The 26,897-nt window shown below is 40.3% G+C and overlaps 1 protein-coding gene across 4 annotated transcripts in view; it reads right to left on the bottom strand.

The window, feature by feature from the left end:
* Nucleotides 1-26,897, bottom strand: part of MFSD6 (major facilitator superfamily domain containing 6) — a 93,433-nt gene that overhangs the window by 30,193 nt on the left and 36,343 nt on the right. For 3 of the 4 annotated variants that reach the window (XM_032292626.1, XM_032292629.1, XM_032292627.1), the window contains exon 2: nt 23,769-25,347. In XM_032292626.1, coding sequence (XP_032148517.1) covers nt 23,769-25,294 — 1,526 coding nt within the window. In that variant the 5' untranslated portion in view covers nt 25,295-25,347. Of the gene's footprint in view, nt 1-23,768; nt 25,348-26,715; nt 26,760-26,897 lie in introns of those variants that run through there. The other variant, XM_032292628.1, reaches the window with a different exon arrangement.

Here is a 26,897-nt window from a genome sequence, read left to right on the forward strand (position 1 = left end):
TGGGAAGGGCTTTTCTACTGAAGAGGGGGTGGGCCCACTCTCCACGCCCAAAGTCAGACATGGGAGCAGTCGGTATAACAGATGTTGCTGTTTTACCTGCTAAGCAGAAACTAGGGAAACTCTCTGTTCTCAGCTGGACTTGATCCTCAAGCTGCCTGGGACCTTCGGCACAGACCTGAGTAAGCCTGCCCAAAAGGAGACAGAGCTAATAGAGGGAGAGATGCAGGTTCTGACGCTGTTGTCTGAGACCTACTTAAAGCTACACCTTCAGCCATTTGCCGGATGTTTCAGTTAGACAATTCTTAAGACAATTTACTTAAGCTACTTTGGGTAAGGTTTTTTTGCCACTTCCACTAAAGAGTCTCAAGTGACCTCTGCTGCCTTTGGAGGTAGCAAGTTCCATATCTGTAGAAGTGGCCAAGCATAGGCTAATAACCATCTGTTGAGCACTTGGGGGAAGGGAATCTAAAACTGGGGTGAAGCTAGGCCTACAGGACTGTATTAGTTTGCTAAGGCTGCCATAACAAATACCACAGACTGAGTGGCTTCAACAACAGAAATGTATTTTCTCACAGTCCTGGGAGCCAAAAGTCCACAATCAAGGTGTTGGCAGTGCTGGTTTCTCCAGGACCCCTCTCGTTGGCTTGCAGACACGTCATCCTCTCCCTGTGATGACACATCCTATCTCCCCTTGTGCCTTTCTGTGGCCCCAGTCTCCTCACAAGGACACTGGTCATAATGGATGAGGGCCAACCCTAATGACCTGATTTTAACTTCATGACTTCGTTAAAGACCCTAACTTTAAATATAGTCACACTCTGAGGTACTGTGGGTTAGGACGTCAGTGCATAAATCTTAGGGGGCCGCAATTCAGCCCATTAAAATGCCCTTTGAGGTCACTTACAACTCCAACATCAAGCAAACTTTAGTAAAGAATGCCAGTACTATTTTCCAGAGTCATTTCCTCCCTTGACGGGCAGTAGAGTATGTGATGCTGCTGGCAGCTTCCCCAGGCCTTGATGGTCAGAGTGAGGCTGCATCCTTAGAAGAGGTCTTCACATTTTGTACGACCTAATCTGACCATATTTACTCATTTACTTTATCTAATGAATTGCTATTTGCTTTTCCAGTCGTTTAGGTCAAATGTGAAGCTTTTACAAACAGTGCAAATGAATCTGGTTTTATAATGGGCAGCACGGTGGGGCATATGCTGCATGCTGGCTGAGGTGGTGGCATCCAGGACACATGCATGGATGAGGTAGACTTGCTCAGGAGTGGTCGTAACTGCTTTGGCTATAATATGGGATTTTGAAAAGATTAAACAAGCATGTAAAGAAAAACTGCAAAACACTGGGCAAATATGTAAGCTACCATTAGATTAAATGCAAATATTTCAGCGAGAGCAGCCACATCTTTTACAAGTTCTGCCTGAGCCTCTACATGCAGAAGTTCTGAGATTTGGAGTCCCAACTTCCATTCAGATCAACCGGCCAAGGAAATAAAATTCTCTATGTAGATCCCAGCAACTGCTGTCATAAATCACATCCCCTCTCACTGGCGAGATGATCTGTTTGAATGGCTTTGTGCACATTTTTGACTTGTCAGCAAAAAACCACTCAAAGTCTGAGTCTTGGGGGGTAGGGAGTAGATAGGAAGGAGTGGGGTCTGATGTGTAGTTTTTCACATACTAAAACCAGCCGAAGAAGAAAGTTAGATCATTAGAGTCAGAACTGAAAAGAGCCACAGCATCCAGCTCTCTCCTTTCTTAGAGACAAGGAAGGAGAGGGCCAGATGGGTGGACTGGGGCCACAAAGTTGGTTAGCAAGGGGAAGGTCAAGGTCCCCATTCCCCTGCCCAACCGTGCTCTCTCAGTAGGTAATAGCAGTGTGCTATTTTCCACACTCCAAGCTCCCTATGTAAAATCAAAGCTAGACACGGGCTTGAGGAAGCACCTCTGGATTGGACCACAAGAAACAGACTGGCAGTGTTAGTGTAGTTAGACTTCTGAACTCGGCTTTTACAAACAGTGCAAATGAATCTGGTTTACAATGGGCAGCACAGGGGGCATATTAAGGAATTGCTTGGATTAAGGAATTTGGATGAATGTTTATGTTGACATCAGAAGATGGCTGACATTTTAAACTTTGACGAGTCACTGGGAAGACTGGGGTAAGAGGAAAGTAGAAAAGCAAATGCTACTCAATAGCTGTCCAATATCCTGGATCACAGGAGAAGAGCTTACCCAGAAGCAACACTCTGTGTTATGAGAAGAAATGTGATAAAAGGTCTTTTTTAATGAGGCAGCCACAGAAACTGTAGGTATCGATACTGAGGCAGGGTTTCCAGTACTTACCTGCAACTGATCATGAGCTGCAACAAGCAGGTAGACTTTGAAAGCAAATAATCAGAAGTGGATGCTTGCCTTGGAGGGGTGGGGCATCATACACAGGATTTCAAAAGGAGAGGCGTGTGAACAGGCCACAGAGAGAATGGCAGGGACAGGGCTGTCCAGAGTCTTCCTCTTGGACTCAGGCTGTGCCATCAGCCCCACAGGTGCCTAGAGCAGCCAGGGAAGTTCCTGGAGCGGGTCTCATCCCATCAGGGGGTTGAAAGTATCCCTGATCTTTTCCATTCCTTGAGCTCTGATGTGGCTCCACAGAACCCACTGTGAAGAGTCTCAGCCAAGCCAGAGGCAGCTCTGGCTTTAGGGTCATCCCCCTCTCTGTCATTCCTGAACATTCATTAGCACTCAGACTTAAGTCAATGTAGTTTCTACTCACAATGCTAAACACTTTCTCTGTCTGAAGTGAAATTTAAGTCATGGATTTTTCAAGTAAGAAAAAAAGTAGAGTAGGCTGGGCACAGTGCTGCCATAACAAATGTAATCCAACACTTTGGAAGGCCGAGGTGGGTAGATCACCTAAGGTCAGGAGTTTGAGACCAGCTTGACCAATACAGTGATACGCTGTCTTTACTAAAAACATAAAAATTAGCCGGACATGGTGGCACATGCCTGTAATCCCAGCTACATGAAAGGCTGATACAAGAGAATTGCTTGAACACAGGAAGCAGAGGTTGCAGCAAGCCAAGATCGTGCCATTGTACTCAAACCTGGGTGACAGAGTGAGACTTCTGTCTCAAAAATAAAAAAGAAAACAAGAAAAAAATAAATACAATGACAATAAACTCTTTCCTACTTCAAACCTGTTAACTTGAACTTTTATGACTACATCTTTTGCTCTATCCTGTTTTTAAATGAGGAACTGTAACTGATACAGTTTATTCCAACCACTCCTGTCCTTTCTTTTGTGCCATTAAGGAAGAAAGAGCACTTCATTGAGCAGATGGCCAAATAGGAACAGCTCTGGAGTGCAGTTCCCAGTGAGAATGCAGAGGGTGAATGATCACCGCATTTCTAAACAAGTTTTTACTGCCCATAGACCAGGAGATTCCTGGGCAGAAAAGCGCCACAAGTTTCCAGCACAGCTGTTTTAGCTGGCACAGCGGGTCTCCGCACAAAAACTCACACAAATCTGGGCAGCCATTTCAACTGGTGCCTGGAACACCTGGGAGACAGAGTCACCCATTCAACTGAAAAAAGGGGGGCTGAAATAGGGAGCCAGGTGATCTGGCTTGGTGGGTGCCACCCCCACAAACACCAGCAATTTGAAACACTCCGGATTGAGAGTTTCACAGCAAGCACAGCTGGACCCGGGACGGTCCAGCTCTGTGGGGGGAAGGGCGTCCACCACTACTAAGGCAGTCTGCCACACTGAGGCAGACAACCACTACCGAGGCAGTCCGCCACTACCAAGGCAGTCTGCCATTACCAAGGCAGACCACCATTACCGAGGCATTTCTAACTATACCTCTATAAACAAAACCTCAAGGAAGTTCACACAGCAGCTGGGCAGAGCCCATGGCAGCTCAGCAACACCTCTGCTGGCAGACTGTGACTAGGCTACCTCCTCGCCGGGCAGAGTATCTCTACAAAAAGGCAGCAGGACATCAGGAACTTATAAATAAAGCCCCACCTTCCCAGGACACCACCTGGGAAAAAAGAGTGGTTATGAGTTCCGCTGTAGCAGACTTAAACGTACCTGCCCAGCAGCTCTGAACAGAACAACGGAGCTCACAGCTCAGCACTTGAGCTCCTATAAGGGACAGACTGTCTCCTCAAGCAGCTCCCCAACCCCCATATATACAAAGAGACACCTCATAAAGGAGAGCTCAGGCTGACATCTGGCAGATATCCTTCTGGGACAAAGATAACAAGAAGAAACTGGCAGCAACCCTTACTGTTCTGAAGTTGATGCAGGTGATCCCCAGGCAAGCAGGGTCTGGAGTGGACCTCCAGCAGTTCTACAGCAGAGGGGCCTGACTGTTAGAAGGAAAACTAAAAAACAGAAAGAAATAACTTCATCATCAACAAAAAGGACGTCCACTCAGAGACCCCATCCGAAAGTCACCAATTACAAAGACCACAGGTAGATAAATCCACAAAGATGGGAAGAAACCAGTGCAAAAAGGATGAAAACACCCAAAACCAGAATGTCTCTCCTTCTTCAAGAGATCACAACTCCTTACCAGCAAGAGAACAAAGCTGGATGGAGAATGAGTCTGATGAATTGACAGAAACAGGCTTCAGAAAGCAGGTAGTTAACAAACTTCTCTGAGCTAAAAGAACGTGTTCTAACCCAATGCAAAGAAACTAAGAAACTTGAAAAAAAGGTTTGATGAAATGCTAACAAGAATAAACAGCTTAGAGGAGAATACAAATGAATTGATGGAACTGAAAAACACAACACAAGAATTTCATAAAGCATACACAAATTTCAATAGCCAATTCGACCAAGCAGAAGAAAGGATATCAGAGATTGAAGATCAACTCAATGAAATAAAATGAGAAGGCAAGATTAGAGAAAAAAGAGTAGAAAGAAATGAACAAAGCCTCCAAGAAATATGGGATGATGTGAAAAGACCTAATCTACATTTGATAGGTGGACCTGAATGTGACAGAGAGAATGAATCCAAGCTGGAAAACACTCTTCAGGATATTATCCAGGAGAAATTCCCCAAGCTAGCAAGGCAGGCCAATACTCAAGTCCAGAAAATAACACCACAAAGATATTCCTCAAGAAGAGCAACCCCAAGGCACATAATTGTCAGATTCACCAGAGTTGAAATGAAGGAAAAAATGCTAAGGGCAGCAAGAGAAAAAGATAGGGTTACCCAAAAAGGGAAGTCCACCAGACTCACAGCGGATCACTCGGCAGAAACCCTGCAAGTCAGAAGAGAGTGGGGGGCAATATTCAACATCCTTAAAGAAAAGAACTTTCAACATAGAATTTCATATACAGCCAAACTAAGCTTCATAAGTGAAGGACAAATCGAATCCTTAACAAACAAGAAATTGCTCAGAGATTTCATCACCACCTGGACTGCCTCACAAGAGCTCCTGAAAGACGCACTAAACATAGAAAGGAACAACCAGTACCAGCCACTCCAAAAACATACTAAATGGTAAAGAGCATTGACACTATGAAGAAACTGCAGCAACTAATGGGCGAAACAACCAGCTAGCATCAAAATGGCAGGATCAAATTCACATATAACAATATTAACCTTAAATGTAAATGGGCTAAATGCCCCAATCAAAAGACACAGACTGGCATATTGGATAAAGTCAAAATCCATTGGTGTGCTATATCCAGGAAACCCATCTGAAGTGCAAGGACACACATAGGCTCAAAATAAAGGGATGGAGGAAGATTTACCAAGCAAATGGAGAACAAATAAAAGCAGGAGTTGCAATCCTAGTCTCTGATAAAACAAACTTTAAACCAACAATCAAAAGAGACAAAGAAGGGCATTGCATAATGGTAAAAGGATCAATGCAACAAGAAGAGCTAACAATCCTAAATATATATGCACCCAATACAGGAGCACCCAGATACAGATCTAGACCAAGCAAACCTAATAGACATTTACAGAACTCTCTACCCCAAATCCACAGAATATACATTCTTCTCACCACCACATCACACCTACTCTAAAATTGACCACATAATTGGAAGTAAATCATTCCTCAGGAAATGCAAAAGAATGGAAGTCATAACAAACAGTCTCTCAGACCACAGTGCAATCAAATTAGAACTCAGGTTATGAAAGTACCAAACAGTCTCTCAGACCACAGTGCAATCAAATTAGAACTCAGCGTTATGAAATTAACTCAGAAACGCACAACTTCATGGAAACTGAACAACTGGCTCTTGAATGTTGACTGGATAAACAATGAAATGAAGGCAGAAATAAAGATGTTCTTCAAAACCAATGAGAATGAAGACACAATGTACCAGAATCTCTGGGACACATTTAAAGCAGTGTCAAGAGGAAAATTTATAGCAATAAATGCCCACATGAGAAGCAAGGAAAGATCTAAAATTGACACCCTATCATCAAAATTGAAAGAGCTAGAGGAGCAAGATAAAAAAAACTCAAAAGCTAGCAGAAGACAAGAAATAACTAAGATCAGAGCAGAACTGCAGGAGATAGAGACATTAAAAAAAAACCCTTCAAAAAAAACAATAAATCCAGGAGCTGTTTTTTTAAAAAGATCAACAAAATAGACAGAACACTAGCCAGATTTAAAAAAATGAAAAGAGAGAATAATCAAATAGATGCAATAAAAAACGATAAAGGGCATATCACCACAGATTCCACAGAAATACAAACTACCATCAGAGATTACTACAAACAATTCTATGCACATAAACCAGTAAACCTGGAAGAAATGGATAAATTCCTGGATACTTGCAACCTCCCACGCCTAAACAAGGAAGACGTCACCCTGAATAGACCAATAACAAGGGCTAAAGGTGAGGCAGCAATTAATAGCCTACCCACCAAAAAAAGCCCAGGTCCAGATGGGTTCACAGCCAAATTCTACGAGATGTACAAAGAGGAGCTGGAACCACTTCTTCTGAAACTATTCCAAACAATCCAAAAAGAGGGAATCCTTCCCAAATCATTTTATGAGACCAACATCATTCTGATACCAAAACCAGGCAGAGACTCAACAAGAAAATTTCCGGCCAATACCCATGATGAACACAGATGCAAAAACCTTCAATAAAATACTGGCAAACTGATTGCAACAGCATATCAAAATGCTTATCCATCACGATCAAGTAGGCTTCATCCTGGGGATGCAAGGTTGGTTCAATATACGCAAGTCTATAAATGTAATTCACCACATAAACAGAATCAAAGACAAAAACCACATGACTATCTCAATAGATGCAGAGAAGGCCTTTGACAAAATTCAACAGCCCTTTATGCTAAAAACCCTCAATAAACTAGGTATCAATGGAATGTATCTCAAAATAATAAAAGCTATTTATGACAAACCAACAGCCAATATCATACTGAATGGGGAAAAACTGGAAGCATTCCCTTTGAAATCTGGCACTAGACAAGGATGCCCTCTCTCACTGCTCCTATTCAATATAGTATTGGAAGTTCTAGCCAGAGCAATCAGGCAAGAAAAAGAAATAAAGGGTATTCAGTTAGGAAAAGAGGAAGTCAAATTGTCTCTGTTTGCAGACAACGTGACTGTATATTTAGAAAACCCCATTGTCTCAGCCCAAAATCTCCTGAAACTGATAAGCAACTTCAGCAAAGTCTCAGAATACAAAATCAATGTGCAGAAATCACAAGCATTCCTATACACCAATAGCAAACTTAAAGAGAGCCAAATCAAGAACGAACTGCCATTCACAATTGCTACAAAGAGGATAAAATACTTAGGATACAACTAACAAAGGATTAAAGGACCTCTTCAAGGAGAACTACAAACCACTGCTCAAGGAAATAAGAGAGGACACAAACAGATGGAAAAACGTTCCATGCTCATGGTTAGGAAGAATCAATACAGTGAAAATGGCCATACTGTCCAAAGTAATTTATGGTTTCAACGTTATCCTCATCAAGCTACCTATGACCCTCTTCACAGAACTGAAGAAAACCATCTTAAACTTCATATGGAACCAAAAGAGAGCCTGTATAGCCTAGTCAATTCTAAGCAAAAAGAACAAAGCAGGAGTATCACGCTACCTGACTTCAAACTATACTACAAGGCTACAGTAATCAAAACAGCATGGTACTGGTACCAAAACAGAGGTATAGACCAATGAAACAGAACAGAGGCCTCAGAGGCAATGCCATACATCTCCAACCAGCTGATCTTTGACAAACCTGGCAAAAACAAGCAATGGGGAAAGGATTCCCTGTTTAATAAATGGTGTTGGGAAAACTGGCTAGCCATGTGCAGAAAGCAGAAACTGGACCCCTTCCTGACACCTTACACTAACATTAACTCCAGGTGGATTAAAGACTTAAACATAAGACCTAACACCATAAAAACCTTAGAAGAAAACCTAGGCAAAACCATTCAGGACAGAAAATCAAACACTGCATATCTCACTCATAGGCGGGTGTTGAACAATAAGAACACATGGGCACAGGGAGGGGAACATCACACACTGGGGTCTTTTGGGGGAGACTAGGGGAGGGACAACAGGGGGTAGGGAGTTGGGGAGGGGCAATATGGGGAGAAATGCCAGATATAGGTGACAGAGGGTTGGAGGCAGCAAACCACATTGCCATGTATGTACTTATGCAACAACCCTGCATGTTTTGCACATGTACCCCAGAACCTAAAGTGCAATAAAATATATTTTAAAAAATTTAAAAAAGAAGACGAAGAAAGAGCTTCTGTTCCAGCAATCTCTGAGACCTCCCACAATGCCCCTTGCACTGTGCCCACACTCCATACTACCATTCTATAATGTTCTCCAACTTTTTAAGCATTTTTCCCATTAGTATCTCATGTATTTCTGCCAATAATCTTCTGAAATAGGAAGGATAAAGGTTATTATTCATCCTGATTCACAGTTGAGGCAATCAGGGCCCTGAAAGGTTCACCAAGTTTCTAGGGTCATGCAGCTCAAAAAAACTACAGAAGCAAAATTCAGCCAGGTCTTCCACTGTCAAATCGTATGCCTTTCCCATGACCAGCAAAGCCTCCCTCAGCCAGGTCAGAAACCGTTCAGGGAAATTTAGAAGGTGCTTTCTTTCACACATAAGAAGTAGTGATAATTTAACCTTAAAATCTTGTTTCACAAAGATGTTGTAATATTCTATTTTTATTTGAAACATATTAGATTTCTAATAAAATTTAATGAATACAGCTATGAATAACAATAGTAATAATAGTAATGAAAGTCATAGTAATTAATAGAACTTGATAAATAGTAATAAAATAGCAATGATGCTAGTCTCTAACTACTTTGATGATACCAATATTAGTGTCTACATTAATACAAAAGAGCATGGGGTTATAGACCAGAGAACCTAGGCTAAAGTCTTCAACTCCACCACTCAGGAGGGACTTTGGCAAATAGCAAATCTGTTCCTTTTCAGGCTTGCATGGTGGATCTGTTTAACTAATGCACATGCTACCAGGAATGCATATACATACAGAAAAATACAAGTTCGCCATTGCTGGACTCACTCCTACCATCACCCCACTATGTTAGGCCATAGGTCCCTATTCTAGTGTCTTCTGACTCTTAGAATCTTTCGTGATCCCAGCCCTCTATACCCACCTCAGGCTCTCTTTGCTCTATTTAGACACATGTATTAATTTGCTCAGGGTGCCATGACAGGATGTCATAAACTGGTGGGTCAAGCAATAGATATTTATTTCTCATAGTTCTGGAGCTGGAAATCTGAGAATAAGATAGCAGCATGTCTGGGTTCTGGTGAGGGGTCTCTTCCTGGCTTACAGATGACCACCTTCTCACAGTGTCCTCATATGGTGGAAGAAGGTAGGCAGAGGGGAAGAGAGAGGGGTAAAGAAAAAGAGAGATCATGCACAAGCAAGCTCTCTAGCATATATTCTTATAAGAGCACTAATCCCATTAAGGGGCCTCTCTCATGACCTCTAAACTTCATTACCTCCCAAAGGCCCCGTCTCTAAACAGCATCACACTGGGGGTCAGGACTTAAATATATAAAGTAGGTGGGGGACACCATTCAGTCCACAGAAACATGCTTCTCATGTCTAATACCTGCACTATCTAACACAATTGGGAACCTCCCCAGGGGCTCCATGAGCTGTGACTGCAGCCTCTCAGGTACTCCATCCCAGGACCATAAAGAGTTAACTTGATCTTTCCACCAATGGAGGGTATCAGGCTCTCATTAAGCCATTGTAAAATAGATGTAATAAAGCAACTGTTTTCTAAGATTACTGTCACATAAAAATATTTGTGAAAACTATAAATTTCTAGGCCTACAATAATTTTATTGGTGATCTGAAAATTAAAACAAAGACTGATTTAGCCTAATAAGGAAACTGAACATAAAAATTTTCCCTATAAAAGATACAAGAATCTTCTCTGTAAAATATATTCCAGTTACCAGTAGCATTTCTGAGGTAAGGCAATATAGAATAATGCTACTCTTTAACATGTATAATAATAATTGATTTGCTTGCTGGTCAAGTCTTGGTTTGTTTAACTTTCTCAGTTTACATTGCACTTATCAGATAAGTGCACAGACAATGACACCTAAGTCATTAGGCTATTTGGGGCAGCATATTCTCTTCCATTCTGTGCTTCTCCAGTCCTAAGGAAATGCCCAAAGGGAAAATGGAGGGTCTAGGATAAAAGCCCTTGAGTTTTCAGTGAGTAATATCAAAAGAACATCAGTGATATGTTCACCAGCTTCAGGTTCTGACATTAGGATGTAATTTTCATGCCCATTTTAGAAGCACTGAATTTGTCTCTTCCCAACAGTCCTGCTACATGGCACTGTTTCTAGAAGTAAGATTGATAATGACATGTTCCGTCTTTGAAAAAGATTTCCCAAAATGGATTGACCATGTGAAAATAAGAAAGGGGAACAGAGAGGAGGAAGAAGGTAGTTACAGAAAACATCACATCATGGGATGGAGCTGTTCTCTACATGCCAAAGTTTTCCAAAAGACATCTTTAAGCTTCATCCTTTCTCTAAGATCTGGGCTTATTAATGCAACTTTCCAATGCGAATCTTCCCCATCTCATAGAAATTCCACATGTTCTAAACTCCAGAATCCTCTTCCCCTACCCAGAGTCCACACCTCTCTTCCTGGGTTCTTCTCCTTGGTGAATGGCACCAGTACTCATCTGGTACCTAATTTATAAAACAACAACTCTCCTTCATTCCAACTACACAAGGTCCTGCTTAGAACTCGTGCTTTTATTCATTTTATTTCCACTCCCAATGCCATAGACACATAACATGTCTGTAGCATCTGACATTTTCTTTTCTGTTTTACCGTCTTTCACCTCCAACAGAACATGAGCTCCATGAGAGAGGGATCTGTCTGTCCTATTCAACACTGCATCCCTAGAATAGTCACTGATCATTTAATAAAGTCTTCTTTAAAGAAATACTGAATGAACACAGTAGTTAATTGTGAATTAATTCTTTCTAAATGATACGTGGTCATCATTAGAAACATTAGTTTTTGCCACTTATATTCAGTACAAATTAGTTTAATCACATTATTCTCATTCTAACACTGCTAAGAGGAGCTAACCCTGAAGGAATAAGAGTTTCACTGGGGGTAAAAAGAATAATCTGGGGGAGTACAGGCACTTCAGAGGGATGGAGATCTCACCAGGAAGAGACACAGGAGTGTGGTTGGAACCACTGAAAAAGTGGTACCAGACATTGGTCATTCAAAGCAGAAATGAGGAAACGAAGAGATGAGACTGGGTTACATAAAGGAACAAAATAATTACTAATCTAACCCTGTACCTATGAAGGTATAAGTTAGCAGCTGAGAATATGGTTTTGGAATTTAAACCCTATGTTTATTATTTATTGGCTGTGTTGTCATGGGAAACTTAATCACTACAGTTCTCATCTCTAAAATGGACGTAACAACGCCTAACTCACAAGACACTTAAATATTAAATAAGGGCTTATAGAAAAAGCATATAGCACCATGCTTTTATAAGTATTTTATATGTAATAAGCAATCCAATGGTAGCATAACTACTAATTTTTACAATGCTGTCCCATAATTATAATTTTTGTTAAGATTCTTTTTGAATTTTGTTGGGATTTTTTTTTTTTTATGGAGTCTTGCTCTGTCACCCAGGCTGGAGTGCGATGGCACAATCTCATTGCAACCTCCACCTCCCACATTCAAGTGATTGAAGATTTTTTTAACTTATTTTTGTTTTTTACTTATCCTCTAGATTACTTAGCTATTCTGAAATTTTGAAGTCGCTAAAAAAATACTTTAATCTGGATTGGTAGAAATCACTAAATCAACAAAGATAAAACATGAATCATCAGCTGATGACTTAAGAAAACAGCACAGCTCATAATTTCCCTAAAACTCAAGAGAATGAAGAAAAATGGACCTTTGTAAAGAAGGGTGAAATCCTCTACCCAAGCAATTGTCTTCCAAAAACATAAAAGCATAAATCAGTTATGTCACCCCCTGCTAAAACTCAGCTTCCCTTAGGAAAACATCCAAACCCTTGGTGTGATGCTCAAGCCTCCCAGGATCCCTGCTCAGGGTACTGGCATACATCCTTTTATTCCCCTCTCCCTGGCCATTCACATGTGTGGTTTCCTCTGTCCCCAAGATCTTCACTGGGGGCTTCCATTCAGGACTCTGCTCAAATGCCACTTCCTAAGGGAAAGTCTCCCAGCCTAACTGAGCGGAAACAATAGCTTCTCCTCAGTCACTCTAGGACCCTTCACTCTGTTTTACTTTTGCCTTAAATCACTCATCATTATCAGAAGTACTTATTTTGAAACCTGCTTTTTTTTCCCCAGTCAACATCATATTTTTGACAGCTTTTCATGTTGGCATATTGATCTAGTCTATTTCTTTTAACTCCTGCATTAATATTTCACCTTATGACTATACCATATTGAATGTATCCATTCCTCAATTAATGGCTATTTAGACTGTTTCTCTTTTTCAGTGTAAGAAAGCCACAGTAAGCAAGTAAGCATCCTTGTACACATCTTTCTCCATGTGTATGAGTTTCTCTAGGGAGGTATTTACCTAAAAATGTAATTTTAAGGCTATAGGGAATATCTAACTTGAGCTGAGCATAGAATGCTAAATTGGTCTCCACAGTGGTTGTCTAGGTAATGGAATCTGCAGAACCATCTTTACTCTTGTCTGCCACGCACCTTGACCATCACCTCAGCCTGTTAGATGGTGGCAGTCTAAGGGCAGTCTGCAATCACAAAAGGTACAGTACATATGGTGTTTGCCCTGCTCTCTTTAACTCAGCAAGTGCCTCAATTAACCACCCAGCCACTGAAGGTGGAAGAGAAAGGAAACCATGTGACAGCAGCAACCAAAAGCCCTGGATTCATTTATACTACCTCGCAACAATAGCCTTTTCTTCTTAACTATGAATAGCTCAATTATAAGTAATGTTGTTATTAATAAGTCAGCCTGGTAGCTATATTATATAGTAAGATATTTCTTTGCAAAGACATTCTTTAAAAGGGACTATAAAGACCAAATGATTCCTTTTCAATTCTTGATCATAAACTCTTCAGTTTTTGAGACTCCATAGCTTACAATGTGATAATGAGAACCTATATTTGAAATAGCTCTAAGGAGCTTTTCCTACAAAAATGGGTATCAATATCTTTGGAGGTAAAATATGAAGGGAATAGGAAAATAGAAATCTACCCACATATAAATAATAGCTACAATTATAATTATTTCATATGCCAGCTATGACAAAGATGGTAGCTTATAATGCCGAAAATGTGGCACTAGGAAGTAATATAAGCAATTTATTATTTCACATGGCTTCTTTATATCACTAGGTAGGTCATTTTTTCATATCTGCTATGACACAGACTATATGTATGTGTCCTCCATATATTAGCAGAGGACTTAGTAACAGGAATAATCTGTAATAGCTCATATTTTAACAAATCCAAAGCTCTCTAGTTTGTACAAAATGAAAAATGAAATCCATTGGTGATGGACTCACACTGACCTATCCTCAGTGTTACCCAATCACTCATGTCTAACAGAACATGGCCAGCTGTCCTGTTGGCTAAAAGCGAAACAAAACAAAACAAAACAAAATTGAAATCACTAACTTTGTGTTCTCTGATTAGAAAAGCTCTAATTAGCTCCATTCTCAATTACTCACTGTGTTAAAATAATTCCATCTCAGACACCCTGAGTGAACTAATATTTTTATATTTTGTGTGTTAAGACATCCTTTCAAGTATTGTGCCTATGAATCAGAGAGACAGTGCATATGTTTAGTTTTCTCTGAAACAGTTAGGACTGTGCTAAACATGAACTCTCTGGATAAATGTTTGTGGCGATGGTTTATGACTTGTCCCAGCAGGTGACCCAGGCCTACCATATTTTCTGAGCAGTGCACTGGGAGAGATCCTCAGAATCCCTAAGTCCCTCACCCCTGAAATCTCGCCTGTTATAAAATAGAATCAGTACAGTCTTAGATGGCTCTGCAGGTGGTTGATATTTAAGCTTACCTTTAAAGCCAGGATATAAATGCCAAAGAGACCAGAACCAAGTATTCATCTCTTGTATTCCCACCAGTATGTAGTTTTGGGTTGAGCAGATCCAGAATGAACATCCATAAATGTCTAGCTACTGTAGCTTTCCTATCTTTGGCTAATTTGGAATTTCTAGTTCATAGTCCATGTTTCATTAGCTTCTTTATAAATGGAATATGCCTTCCTAGTTCCTTCCTCTCCCTGCTCCCCTAAATCTTAAAAACTTCATGACATTGCCAGATAATTTTTTTCCAACTTAGATCCTAGTGAGTTTTTGGACAGATTTTACTGGTAATACATAGCTCTCCCAGTTTAAACTACTTTTCAGTTGGGTTTATATCTGAGGAAGCTAGGGAGCTGTAGCAGTTGGAACTATAGGATTTAGCAGAGTAAAGTTCCTGTGCCTTTCTGCCGGACAGAACACTCTGGCAGGCAGTCAAAAGATCTGGGGGATCTTCCCAAACTGTGCAGCCTTGGATACACCCTGAGTCCATCCACCTGGCTTCTATGTTGCTAAAATAGTATAGTCTTATAATCTCAAACTCTTTCAGAGTTTGTAATAATACTGTGATTATTAAAACTCAGATAAAGTTCAACAAGGTTTAATCTCATCTTGATCTTAGGAAACTAAACCTCATCACAAGATGGGAGAATCCTGAAGATCATTTGATGATGTTAAAATCATTCACTTTTGGAGAGTGCTATTGAATGGGTAGGATTTTTTAAAAACTTAATTCACAAATAAATTTTTTAAATATTAAAATTCATGCCCTTTGATTGATCAAGAAGAAGGCAGGATAATGTATCTTTTTTCCTAGTACCAGAGTTCAATACAGGCTATATCTCCTTTGGCAAATCACCTACCCTCATAAAAAATAAAACTATTTTCAAATCTCAGATCTCTAATCCTTAGAACTTAAAGAAAAAAAATGACCTTCTTTTTGTCCATTAGTCAATTACAGGAAGCATTACTTTTTCCATATTACCATGCTATAAATCTGATTTCAAAGTAATTAATGAAAAGAGAAGCATTTAACTTTTTTTTTTTTTCAACTGACTCTTCAAATGAGATTTTTAAACCAAGGTACTAGGAAAGGAATAAGACCTTATGTTCTAAATCCCCTGTCATATGAAATAAATTATTCTCTCTTTCATGCATCCAAATGGTAGTAGTTATATGGCATCCTTGGGAGAATTGAAGAAATGGTCACTCAAGTCATTCTGTATGTTCTGTGGTTCCGAGGAGCCCTCACTGAGAAAGGCTGGCAGAGTCAGAAAAAAAAATCGGGTTCTTTAAACAGGGTATAGTGTTTTTTGTGTTTTGGACGTTTTAAAAAGAGAGATGCTCTGGAAAAGGAGACAGAACATATTTAAGCCCTACTTTTAGCATGTGAAGGAGTTAGATTATATATTTTCTTAAATATTCTGATGAGTTAAATGGAACTAATACTCAAATGCCACGGAATCCCCCCACCACTGATAGTAACAATGACAGCACGTCCGACTGCCTCCTGCATGTTTGTTATCTGCCTGACTCCATTCTAAGTGCTTTACATCAGTTCTCCTGTAATTCTCTCTAATATGAGATAAGTATCTCCAGATTCACAGATGAATAAAACCAAGACTCAGCCCATGCAGCATGCCCACGATTGTCCAATTAAACAAGGAGCACAGGCAGGATGGAAGCCAGACCACGTCCATCAAAGGGCCTCAATTAGCACCAAGTCCTACTCTGAAGGGTGCAAGACTTTAGGCTTGTATCCTCAGGCAAGCTGTAAAATAAGAAGTCTGGACTATACTATCTCTATATCTGTTTTCCAGTATGCTAGAATTAATTTACCATGATACACAGTGTAAAAAAAAAAAAAAGGAAAAAGATTAACTTCTTTTACTATGATTTTATATAAAACAATTGGAATTTAAAATAGGACACAAAACATTGTCTTTATGAAACACTTGTTTTTGAATGAAATGGAGGATGTAGTACTCTAACACTCACTTTCAAAATTGTAACAATAAAGTTACACAAGATGATATAAATTCTAACCGCTGTAGAAATGTTGGGCTGGTTATCCAATTTCAGGAGTTACAGTGTGGCTCTGTGTGTGTGTGTGTGTATGTGTGTGCTTTACCACACTTTTTATATAATAAATGAAATTGTGTGTGTGTGAGAGTGTGTGTGTGTGTGTGTGTGTGTGCGCGCGCGTGCGTGCTTTACCATACTTTTTATATAATAAATGAAAAACACAATCAAACAAAAACCAAAAAACTGAGTTCTGGAGAATGACTTCAATAGAACCATAATTAAAAAGAAAAGAACACACAGCCACTTTAAATCTGCAATCCACCTTCCTCAAACACTGTGAGTAAACTCCTCTTCCACTGCCACAGAGCACTCATTTATTTCACATTTTAAAAACTGACACTGATGTTACAGTAGAACTGATGTTGTAGCTAAACGATATTCTACAATGCCTGTAAGTTGGCTGGCAGGCTTCCACATGGAATCTTCCTACCTCTGTGAAAAACTGGGCAGTGACCAAGAATACTCATAAACTGGGCTTAAAGCCACAGTCAATTATGTGTACTGCTCTGGCAAAGAAAACACAGCCCAAACAGGTCTCATTTCACCAGTGCTAAGAAAAGTTATTACCTTTTATTTCATTAACTAGCCAGATGACATCAAATCACCAGTTTTTTTTATACATACCCTACAAAATTGAAAGTATAAAAGTACTTCATTTTCCAGTACTGATTAACTTAATTAGACTAATCATTTTTTCTTCTTTTCTTTTTTGTTACGCACCCATGCTGACAAAGCAAGACCCTGTTTCACAGTATGATCACAGTGGTGTGATCGCAGCTCATTGCAGCCTTGACTTCCTTTTGAGCTCAAGAGATCCTCCCACCTCAGCCTCCCAAGTTGCTTGGGATGTGCCACCATGCCCAGCTAATGTTACTTTTTGTAGAGAGAGGGTCTCACTATGTTGCCTAGGCTGGTCTCGAACTCCTGGGCTCAAGCCATCCTCCTGCCTCAGCCTCCCAAAGTGCTGGGATTACAGGCATGAGCCACGCCCAGACTAGACTAATCTTTAAGAAGACAATCTTTGTTTATAAGAACAAAACATTCTATTATATAAAGGCTGTATCAGGAGTACACTTCTGATTTAACATAACTCCATTTGACAATCTACGGCCATCACAAATTTAGGCAGAACAATTTCAATTGGACTAAGATATGTTTAAGGGGAAATGTTAGTTATTTTGGAAATCACAAATATCTTGACCTTGCAGGTTTAATCATCTGTACACTTTTCATACTGTACTGTCAACTTGTATTTTTACCAGATTCAATGGGTCTTGTAGTTATAAACAGCATAATATATCAGAAGATTGACAGAAAAAATAAAACAAAATAAGCTGAACTACTAATACATGCTGGTCATTGCTGAAGCAATTGCCATGTTTTATCTTATCTACTCTTCATAAAAAACCTTAAGAAGCAGGTACTAATAATATCCTTATTTACAGATAACAAAACAGAGATGAAAAAGTTCTGTAACTTGTCCAAGGCCACATGGTTCCAAGTTGCAGAGCCAGGCAATCTGACTCAACCTCTGCTCATAATCACTATGCGATCCTTAAAGTCCTGCTCCTTTTATGTTTCTCTCCTTTGCTTATGTCTTAGGCCCACCTAGGAACACCCACAGAGGGTACCTGGCTCAGGCGATGGTATTAGGGAGGGTGCTCAGAAAGTCTGTGGCTGCTGAAGCAATATACGGAAACAGGTTACAGTAATACTGTAATGACACAGTTCCATATAACACAAAATATTCTCAAGCATAACGATACTTACTTTTAGCAATAAAGCACAGACCAACATTTCAATAAATGAGAAACCTGAAATCATATCTTGGAAACAATTATAACTGATTTTCTTCAGCCCATTTCTCTTCGTAGACCACAAGATTTCCTTGTTGATCTTACCCACAACATTCATGATTTTAACTGTCACAAATCTATATCCCCTGTTCTAACCTCCCCAGTAAGCATCAGGCTTATAATAGTCAACTGTCTGCTAGACCTCCCATCTAGATGTTTAAACTTCAAACTAAACAAAAAGTGAAACACGAAACACCCCTACCCCATTCTACATCTCCTTTCTGAATTTCCTATTAGATTTTTGGAATGCCATACCAAGCCGGAAATGTGGGGATCTCTACCTTACTTCCACATCCAAATAATTCTGTCAATTTTACCTCCCAAATCCCTACCCTCAACTTCTGTTGCTACTGCTGCACTTCAGGCCTGTACCATCTCTTATTTAGGCTATTTTAAGAACCTTCTCAGTGGGTTCCTGGCTTCAAAGTTACCCACCATAGCAAGGCTCAAAGCAGGGAGGGACATGTGAAAATCTATGGCCATCCCTGCTTTGAACCTTGCTATGGCTCCCTACTGCCTCCAGAAGAAATTCAGGTTGCTGATCCCAGCATCCATGTGGCCTCAACCTCTCCTGTTTTCTCCAACACCCTTCCCTTTAGTATTTCAGCCCCTGCATCCTATTAATCTGGGGTTCTTTGGGCCTAAATAACTGCTCAACTAAATTGAACAAATGTCTAGGATTTTGATTTTTAAATACAGAGTAATACTTGGTCCTGTAGAGCATGTAGAGTTCATTATTCCAAATTTACTATAAGAATTAAATAACACATTTTTATTGTGGTTAAAAACCATTTGTAAAGAAGAATTAATCCTCCCGTAAGGAATCAGAAGGGAGAAAATGTTATTTAAGGTCCACTCTTTTTGCTTTTTATTCAAAAATTGAGTTATTCTATTTCTATTCTGTTTCTTCACAGTGCCAATTGCTATCAGAAGTCTTCGAAGGCAGTGAAGAGTGGTGTATGAGTCAGGATCTCATCAGAGGCAGGCACCACTCTGACTTAATTCAGGGGCTTGGTTAGGTGGGTGACAGAAGAGCTGGGAAGTCAGAGCACTGTGAGAACCACAGGCAGCCTCTCCATGGCCTCGGGCAGAAGAATAAAGAGAGGTGAGAATGTTGCTGGAGCTCAGGGTCACCCACAATGGGTGGAGCGTAGGTGAGATGCAGCAGCTCACAGAGGTCTCCGGAGCTGAGGAGACAAGGCTGAGTCTGGAAAGCAGGACACAGTGTCCAGGTGAAGACAGCTACAGAGAGAGGGCTGTAGAGATCTGTAGCTTCCCCTCAAGTCTTCAGCTGAGTACCAACCAGCGCATGCATGAAAGTAAACTACAGCGGCCAGAAAGAGGACTAGAGGGAACCATCTCCAAATCTTACACAAATACGCCATATGAAGCTGGAAAGAGAGATGTAAATGCCCTGCTTTTTCCCCCTGCCTCACTTCTTCTAGTCCTCCCTCACCTATGCCTCTCATTAGCCTGGTGGTCCTCAACCTTAGTTGTACACACTAGAATTAACTAGGAAGCTATAAAAACTTTGAATGCCTGGGTACATCCCTAGAAAGACTGATGTAATTGGTCTGGGTGCAGCCTGGACATTAGGAGCTTTCAAAGCAGTCTTGGTGAGTTTAATGGTTGAGAAACAATATATTAGCAGAACCCAGGTAGAAGACAGGAGAACAGACTCAGGGAAACACCGCCTACAGAAATCAGCACCCTTTTATACGGGCCAGGGAGAGGATCTGAGAGCCTGTGGGTCTAAGATCAGCAAAGATGTCACAAAGAGGTGGGTAGAAATAAGGAAGACGATAAGCAAAAAAAAAAAAAAAAAAAAAAAAAAGTGGAATGATCTTTTTTAAATGCCCCAGCTACAGAGTTTCTTCCCCCTTATAATACTTCCTGCTGTTCCTCCAATGACAAGACTATCATGTGCTACCTCCCATGTGTCCTTGGCTGTGCTAAAGCCCAGCATCTTGCTCTCTGTTCTGGTTCATCCTGCAGCGTCCCATCAGGAAAGCCTAGTGTTCCTCCTCTTGCTAGCTGCATCAGGTATTTTCTTCTTTCCCAAACTGACTGGCTAGTTCATTTGGATATTTAGCTACCATTAAGTAGTAACTGATGATAACAATAGCTAATGTAATCCCCTCTGGGTAATATTTTGTATGGCAAAACTGACCTTGAGTGTAAGAATTTCAGGGCAAAGTCACAGATTGAACAGATTTTTCTGTGTCCCTTAAAATGTAAGTAAATTTAAATCAAATAACACAAGAGATGGCCTAACATTGGAAAGCAATGATTTACAAATTTACAAATGATTTACTGCAATGTATTTTGATTACAATCCTACTCATGGCTGCTAAAACATTAAGCAGGGTGAAGATACTTTAAGATACATTTATATCTTGTTAATCATTTATAGCCTAAAAATATACTTGCTATAAATTCCAAAGTCTTATGATTTTGAATCAAAAGAAATTTATTTATTTTTAAAAGAGGAAATATTTAGCATTATCCTATTTGCCTGAGAAAGACACTTTCCAGAGAAGGACAAAATCCAAGGTCAAAATCAGAAATCAGATACTCTGTGTGGGTGTGTTTAAACTGACAGGTCAGTCCCTGAAAAACTGGGCCTATATTGTGAAACTGTAACTGGACATGCTATCTTTAAAAAACTATTTTCTAGTGTGAATTTTTCTTATTATTACTCTAGATGAAGAATTTGTGAATATCTGCAAATATATGGTAGTGCCAACTCCTAAAAACAAACTTTCAATAGGACAACCACAAAGTACTGAAATAAAATACATGCATGCATAAAGGCTATGGGCAGATCTACCTCTGCAATCCTCCAAGCAACGCATCAAGGCTCACAATTCATAGATCGTTTCTCGTTACCAGCTACTTAATGAATGATATTCTTCCAATGGAATATTTAAACCCCCCCCCAAATCATAACCAGTACCACCTGACTGAGCTCCCCAAATTCTCACTAAAAGGAACATATTCATTCTGCCTAAGTATGTGGACACCATATAATTTTAGCTATCAGGCTCTTTTTAAAGCATTTAAAATCATCAATACATTTTAATGGACAGAATTAAAATTCAAAAGAGGTAAATGACCACATACTGATGGAATTCCCACAGACTCTTGGGAGCAATATGACCACAGAGCCTTCTTCTTCCATCACATCATTAAACAAGAAAAGGAAGATGCTTTTTGTCCGTAAACCCAGAAAATTAAGGTTATGTGAACTGCAGGTTTTAAAATAATGAGTAACTAATACTACACAGGAAAGAAACACACGAGTCTAAGCTTGCCAAAAGAAGTAGTAGACCCACTAGGATTTTATCATGAAAATGCTGCATATGCCTCAGACAAAAGGCAAAGGTAGAAGAGAACCATTTTATCTTAGCATGTGGAAAGAACCTAACCATTTCATTGGAAATAGAACCTAAACACATACTCTGTAGTGAGTCAGTGTTCAACTCATGCTATTGACTTATTAAATAATGATGTCTAAGAACTCCACTCATTGGTAAGATCTAACTGGGTACCTTTCTGGGAATGAATAACGGTGATTTTAAAGACACTATTAACCGGTGAGATTTGCTCATCTGCCCAAGCTGAAGGGAAGCATCTGATTCATCTGAGTCAATTCAAACAGCTCAGATAATCTAAACATGGTGTGGACAAAGTTAAAGGACATTCTGAGTCCTTAATATTACATGGGCTCTCTTTTGGAATGGTCTTGAAAAATGTGCCTCAGGGACTCTGTGGGTCCAGGACACATCCATACAGTGCCTGACTTTGTTTAGTGACAACAAAGGGCTCGAAGATCTGAGAAAGAGAAAGAACAGAACACCACCTCCTGAAGCAAAACCAAAACCAACAAGAAAAAAAAATCACAATTGTTTAAAGAAATCATTGATTCTAGGTTGAAACTTTAAATTAGGAAACATTTTCTTCAGTTAATAGGAAATAAAGTTTGTCAAACATTGTCATTGTCTATTTCTCTTAATTTCTTATAGAAATAGCATATTTAAATACCCACAAACACATATGGTTGCTTTCTTTTAGTTATAGCAATTTCACATTTTAGGAATAGACATGTCATACTTTTCTGTAAGGAAAGAATGCTTAAGTAGAGCTGGCTCCACATTTAGAGCCAACAGAGCAGAAAGATCTCTAAAGAGCAAGGTACACATTAATGGTGAGAAACAGTACACAACCAGAAACACTAGGCACTTACAGGGCTTTTTTTCGGAGTCTCACTCTTGCCCAGGCTGGCGTGCAGTGGTGTGATCTCAATTCACTGCAACTTCTGCCTCCTGGGTTCAGTGATTCTTGTGCCTCAGCTTCCCAAGTAGCTGGGACTATGGGTGTGTGCCACCATGCCTAGCAAACTTTCATATTTTTAGTAGAGATGGGGTTTCACCATGTTGGTCAGGCTGGTCTCGAACTCCTGACCTCAAGTGATGCACCCGCCTCAGCCTCCCAAAGTGCTGGCATTAACAGGTGTGAGCCACTGTGCCCCACAGATTTTTTTTAATGACTAAAAGAATTACATGGGAAATTTTAGGTGGAAGAAAGATTTTTAAAATATCCTTTGTCTTCATGGTAGACAAAAATGCAGGAGTCATGTAATAATAAAAAAAAATATGTAAGAGCCTCATCCATGTAATATAATGGAATTAGGGATTATAGTGGGTTATATCACAGTCTTATTAGATATAATGGACATCTTTAGATGCCATATATTCAGGCTTTATCTATGTCAGCAGTGGCTGAGAATAAAGACTTAAAACAGTCCACTTTATCTACTTAAGTTCTGCTTCATAAATACCTAAGAAAGGTGGACCCTCCATGGAATAATATGTTTACTAAGTTGGTGTTCCTATACCTGAAAACATTTACTGTGAGGGTCTCCTAGCACACAGCTAGGTAGCCTATAGGTCTTTTCTGAGGGTGGGAGAGCGCAGGGAGCCATTCTTTGTTTATTTGAGATAATCCAACCAGGTTCATAACTTCCTTTCCTTTTGTTTCTATTTTGAGGAGGAACAGAAACAGCCCCATTTCCACTCCAACCCTACCCTCAACACAAATTACAATACCTTAAAATGTAGTAGAAGGAGCTACAAACTATAAAAAGATAAAGTTCAATTGCTGAGGGGCAGCAATAGTAAGCATGTCCTTACCTGATGTGGCCGATCAGTTCAATAAGCTTGTGACTAAAAAAATATGCTGTCAGCTCAGACACATGACTCAGGACTGAACAGACCCCAAAGAGGGTTGTAGTTCCATTCAGGTCTTCCAAATGCCAGTAGAGAAAGGTGAACACGAAGCCATATCCAAAACCCATGAACCAAGCCACAAACAGCACCGAGCCATACTGCACGCTGCAGAGCAGCTTGATTAAGTCCCAAAAGTTGAAGGCTTGCGAGTGGCTTGTGGTGGTTGGCGTCTCCTCAGAGGACTCTGTGGAGTTGTTCCTTTCCACCTGCGGGATCTCCACCTCTTTCCCTTTAGAATCATTGCTTTTGAAATGGTTGTAGCGGAACCGGAACTGAGTGGCAACGATCAAGGCCATGGTCATAAGAACACCAAAGACGATGAACACGATCTGGTAATTCCTGTACTCAGGGGGCTTACACCCCTTTCCGTCAATAAGCACTTCGACGTGGGTGTAGTCAATCCCGATGCCCACAGACAGCATCGCCAGGCCCCAGCCCAGGGAACCCCACATGCGCTGCAACCCATAACGATCTCTGTGTTTTCCCAGATACTGGAGGGTAACTGTGTCTACGATTGTGACAGAAGAGGCACTGAAAAATTCTCCTATTATGACCACTACCAAGATCACCAAGAATATAGCTTCGACTTCCTGTTGATCATAAATAAGCGTGACTTGGTCAGAAGGTAAAGATTTGGTGGTGGTGACGATAACAGTGGTTGTCTCCTTGGTTACATTTCCTGGGGGGGCAGGGGTTGCTGTGCTTGAGTTCAAAGTCAAGTCCATCATACGGTTAGTAATTTCATCTGTCTGGAGCTGAAGAGTGGGTTCACTGTTCTTATTTGGAGCTGTTGGCAAAGCAACAGTGTCTGAGACTGTTTCCAAAAGCAGGCTTCTTTTGTCACGCATGTTTGGTGATATGGTGAAGAAAGAGGTAAAGGAAGAATTCGTTGGCAGGACAGTTAACTGGTGACTTGCATTGGTGGGGTGAGCTGTTGGGGGAATCTTTGGTACACATCTCAAGGTAGCAGGTTTGACAAATCCAATGCCCAAGTTGAATAAAACCCAACACAAAAGAGAAAAGAGGAGGACAATTTTGCCTTTTTTAAAGCGATCTGCAACTACACCCCAAAAAGGGGCACTGCAGAATTCAATGAAATAGCGAATACCTACTAGTAGTCCACTCTGGCTTGGTGACATTCCCAGCTGTTTGTAATACACAGGCAAAAGGGGATAGAGAGAGCCATAGGCAGAGTAAAAGAAAAAATAAAAGACCTTGGAAATCAGAAGATCGTTGTTTATCTTAACACAATGTTTCTCTATCCAGTCGATTTCCTCCTCAGGAATAGCAGATGTTTCTGTGGAGGAAGGTGTTTCATTCGAAGGTGGTTCTGGTTCCCTGGAAATACCATTAAAGGGATCTGCAAGCACATACTTCCTCTTCTGTTCCTCTTCATCATCCGTTAAGATAGCAACTTTGTCATCGGCCATGGCTTACCACCACCATCAGCAAGTTCACAACCTTCGGAATTTGTATTGTTGATCTGTAAAGTAAAATATGAAAGATGGCTTAGTAATGAAAATCATAACATGTAAACACAGAACTTCATATTGCAGGAAATTATGTAGTTACAAACTGTAACTAATATAATAATTGCCAGAGAGAATTCTCATCATTTACCACTTGCAGCCACACAATACTGGTAAGGAAAAATAGCTTAAAAAAATCGAACGCTTTGTGGCCACTGACTGATTAATTACATCTTCCAATGGCAGGTTTGCAGCTCAGATTCATTCCCAGTCTTTTCATTGATTTTCAGAAAAAAATGTACAAATGATAGGGATTATGTCTAAACCAAACACAGAGAGTTGAAAATAAACACTGTTTATAGTTTCTTGATTTTACTGTTCAAACAAATCCACTGCATTATGAAGTCTAGAATTCTTTAGAAAGTAAAGATAGCAAAACCATTCTGCTTCTAGGGAAAAATAGGTTGCACTTAACCACAACCACAAATGTAATGAGAAAGAGGAAGCCAACAGCACTGTTGCAACTATATTGCTCACTGGAGCCATGACAAAGATATCCTGCTAAGGAAGTAGTCTTCGCATTGCATATATTATGTACGTTCTCTAGATGTGCTTTATAGATGGCAGTTTAAGAAAATGGCAAGAAAAAAAGAGCAGATAACACTTACTGAGCATGTACCAGATCACATTTAAAGATCTTTACATGTATTCATTCATATTAATCACAATAGCCCTATTATCTTGTCCATTTTACAGATGAGAAGAATAAGTCATGTCAGGTTTAACTAATAAGTGGCAGTACCAGGATTTGAACCCTGATATCATGGCTTCAGGAAACACGCTCTAAGATGGTAGTCCCAACCTTTTGGCACCAGGGACTGGTTTCATGGAAGACAATTTTTCCACAGATGGGGAAAGGTGGATGGTTTTGGGATGAACTGGTATTCCACCTCAGATCATCAGGGTGATTCTTAGATTCTCATAAGGAACACATAACCTACATCCCTTGCATGCACAGTTCACAATAGGGTTTGCGCTCCTATGCAAATCTAACATCTTGCTGATCTGACAGGGGGCAGAGCTCGTGTGATAATGCTCGCTGGCCTGCTCTTGCTGTGTGGTCCGGTTCCTAACAGGCCACAGACTGGTAGTGAGTGGTCCGTGGCCTGGAGGTTGGGGAACCCTGCTCTAAGACACACTAAACTGAAAAATAACACATTTCAGATAAGATATCAGTAAACCTTTTTAAGAAACAGTGTTTTGGCCTGGCATGGTGGCTCATGCCTATAATCCCAGCACTTAGGGAGGCCGAGGAGTGCAGGCCGTGGTGACACCCCATCTCTATTAAAAATACAAAAATTAGCCAGGTGGGTGGCACATGCCTGTAGTCTCAGCTACTGGGGAGGCTGAGGCAGGAGAATCGCATAAACCCAGGAGGCAGAGGTTGCAGTGAGCTGAGATCTTGCCACTGCACTTCAGCCTGGGCAACACAGCGAGACACCATCTCAAAAAAAAAAAAAAAAAAAAAAAAAAGGAAAGAAAAAGAAACAGTGTTTTTCATATA

The sequence above is a fragment of the Sapajus apella genome, unplaced genomic scaffold (assembly GCF_009761245.1).
Source record: "Sapajus apella isolate SASKATOON/1434 unplaced genomic scaffold, GSC_monkey_1.0 scaffold28, whole genome shotgun sequence".
NCBI classification, from domain to species: Eukaryota; Metazoa; Chordata; class Mammalia; order Primates; family Cebidae; genus Sapajus; species Sapajus apella.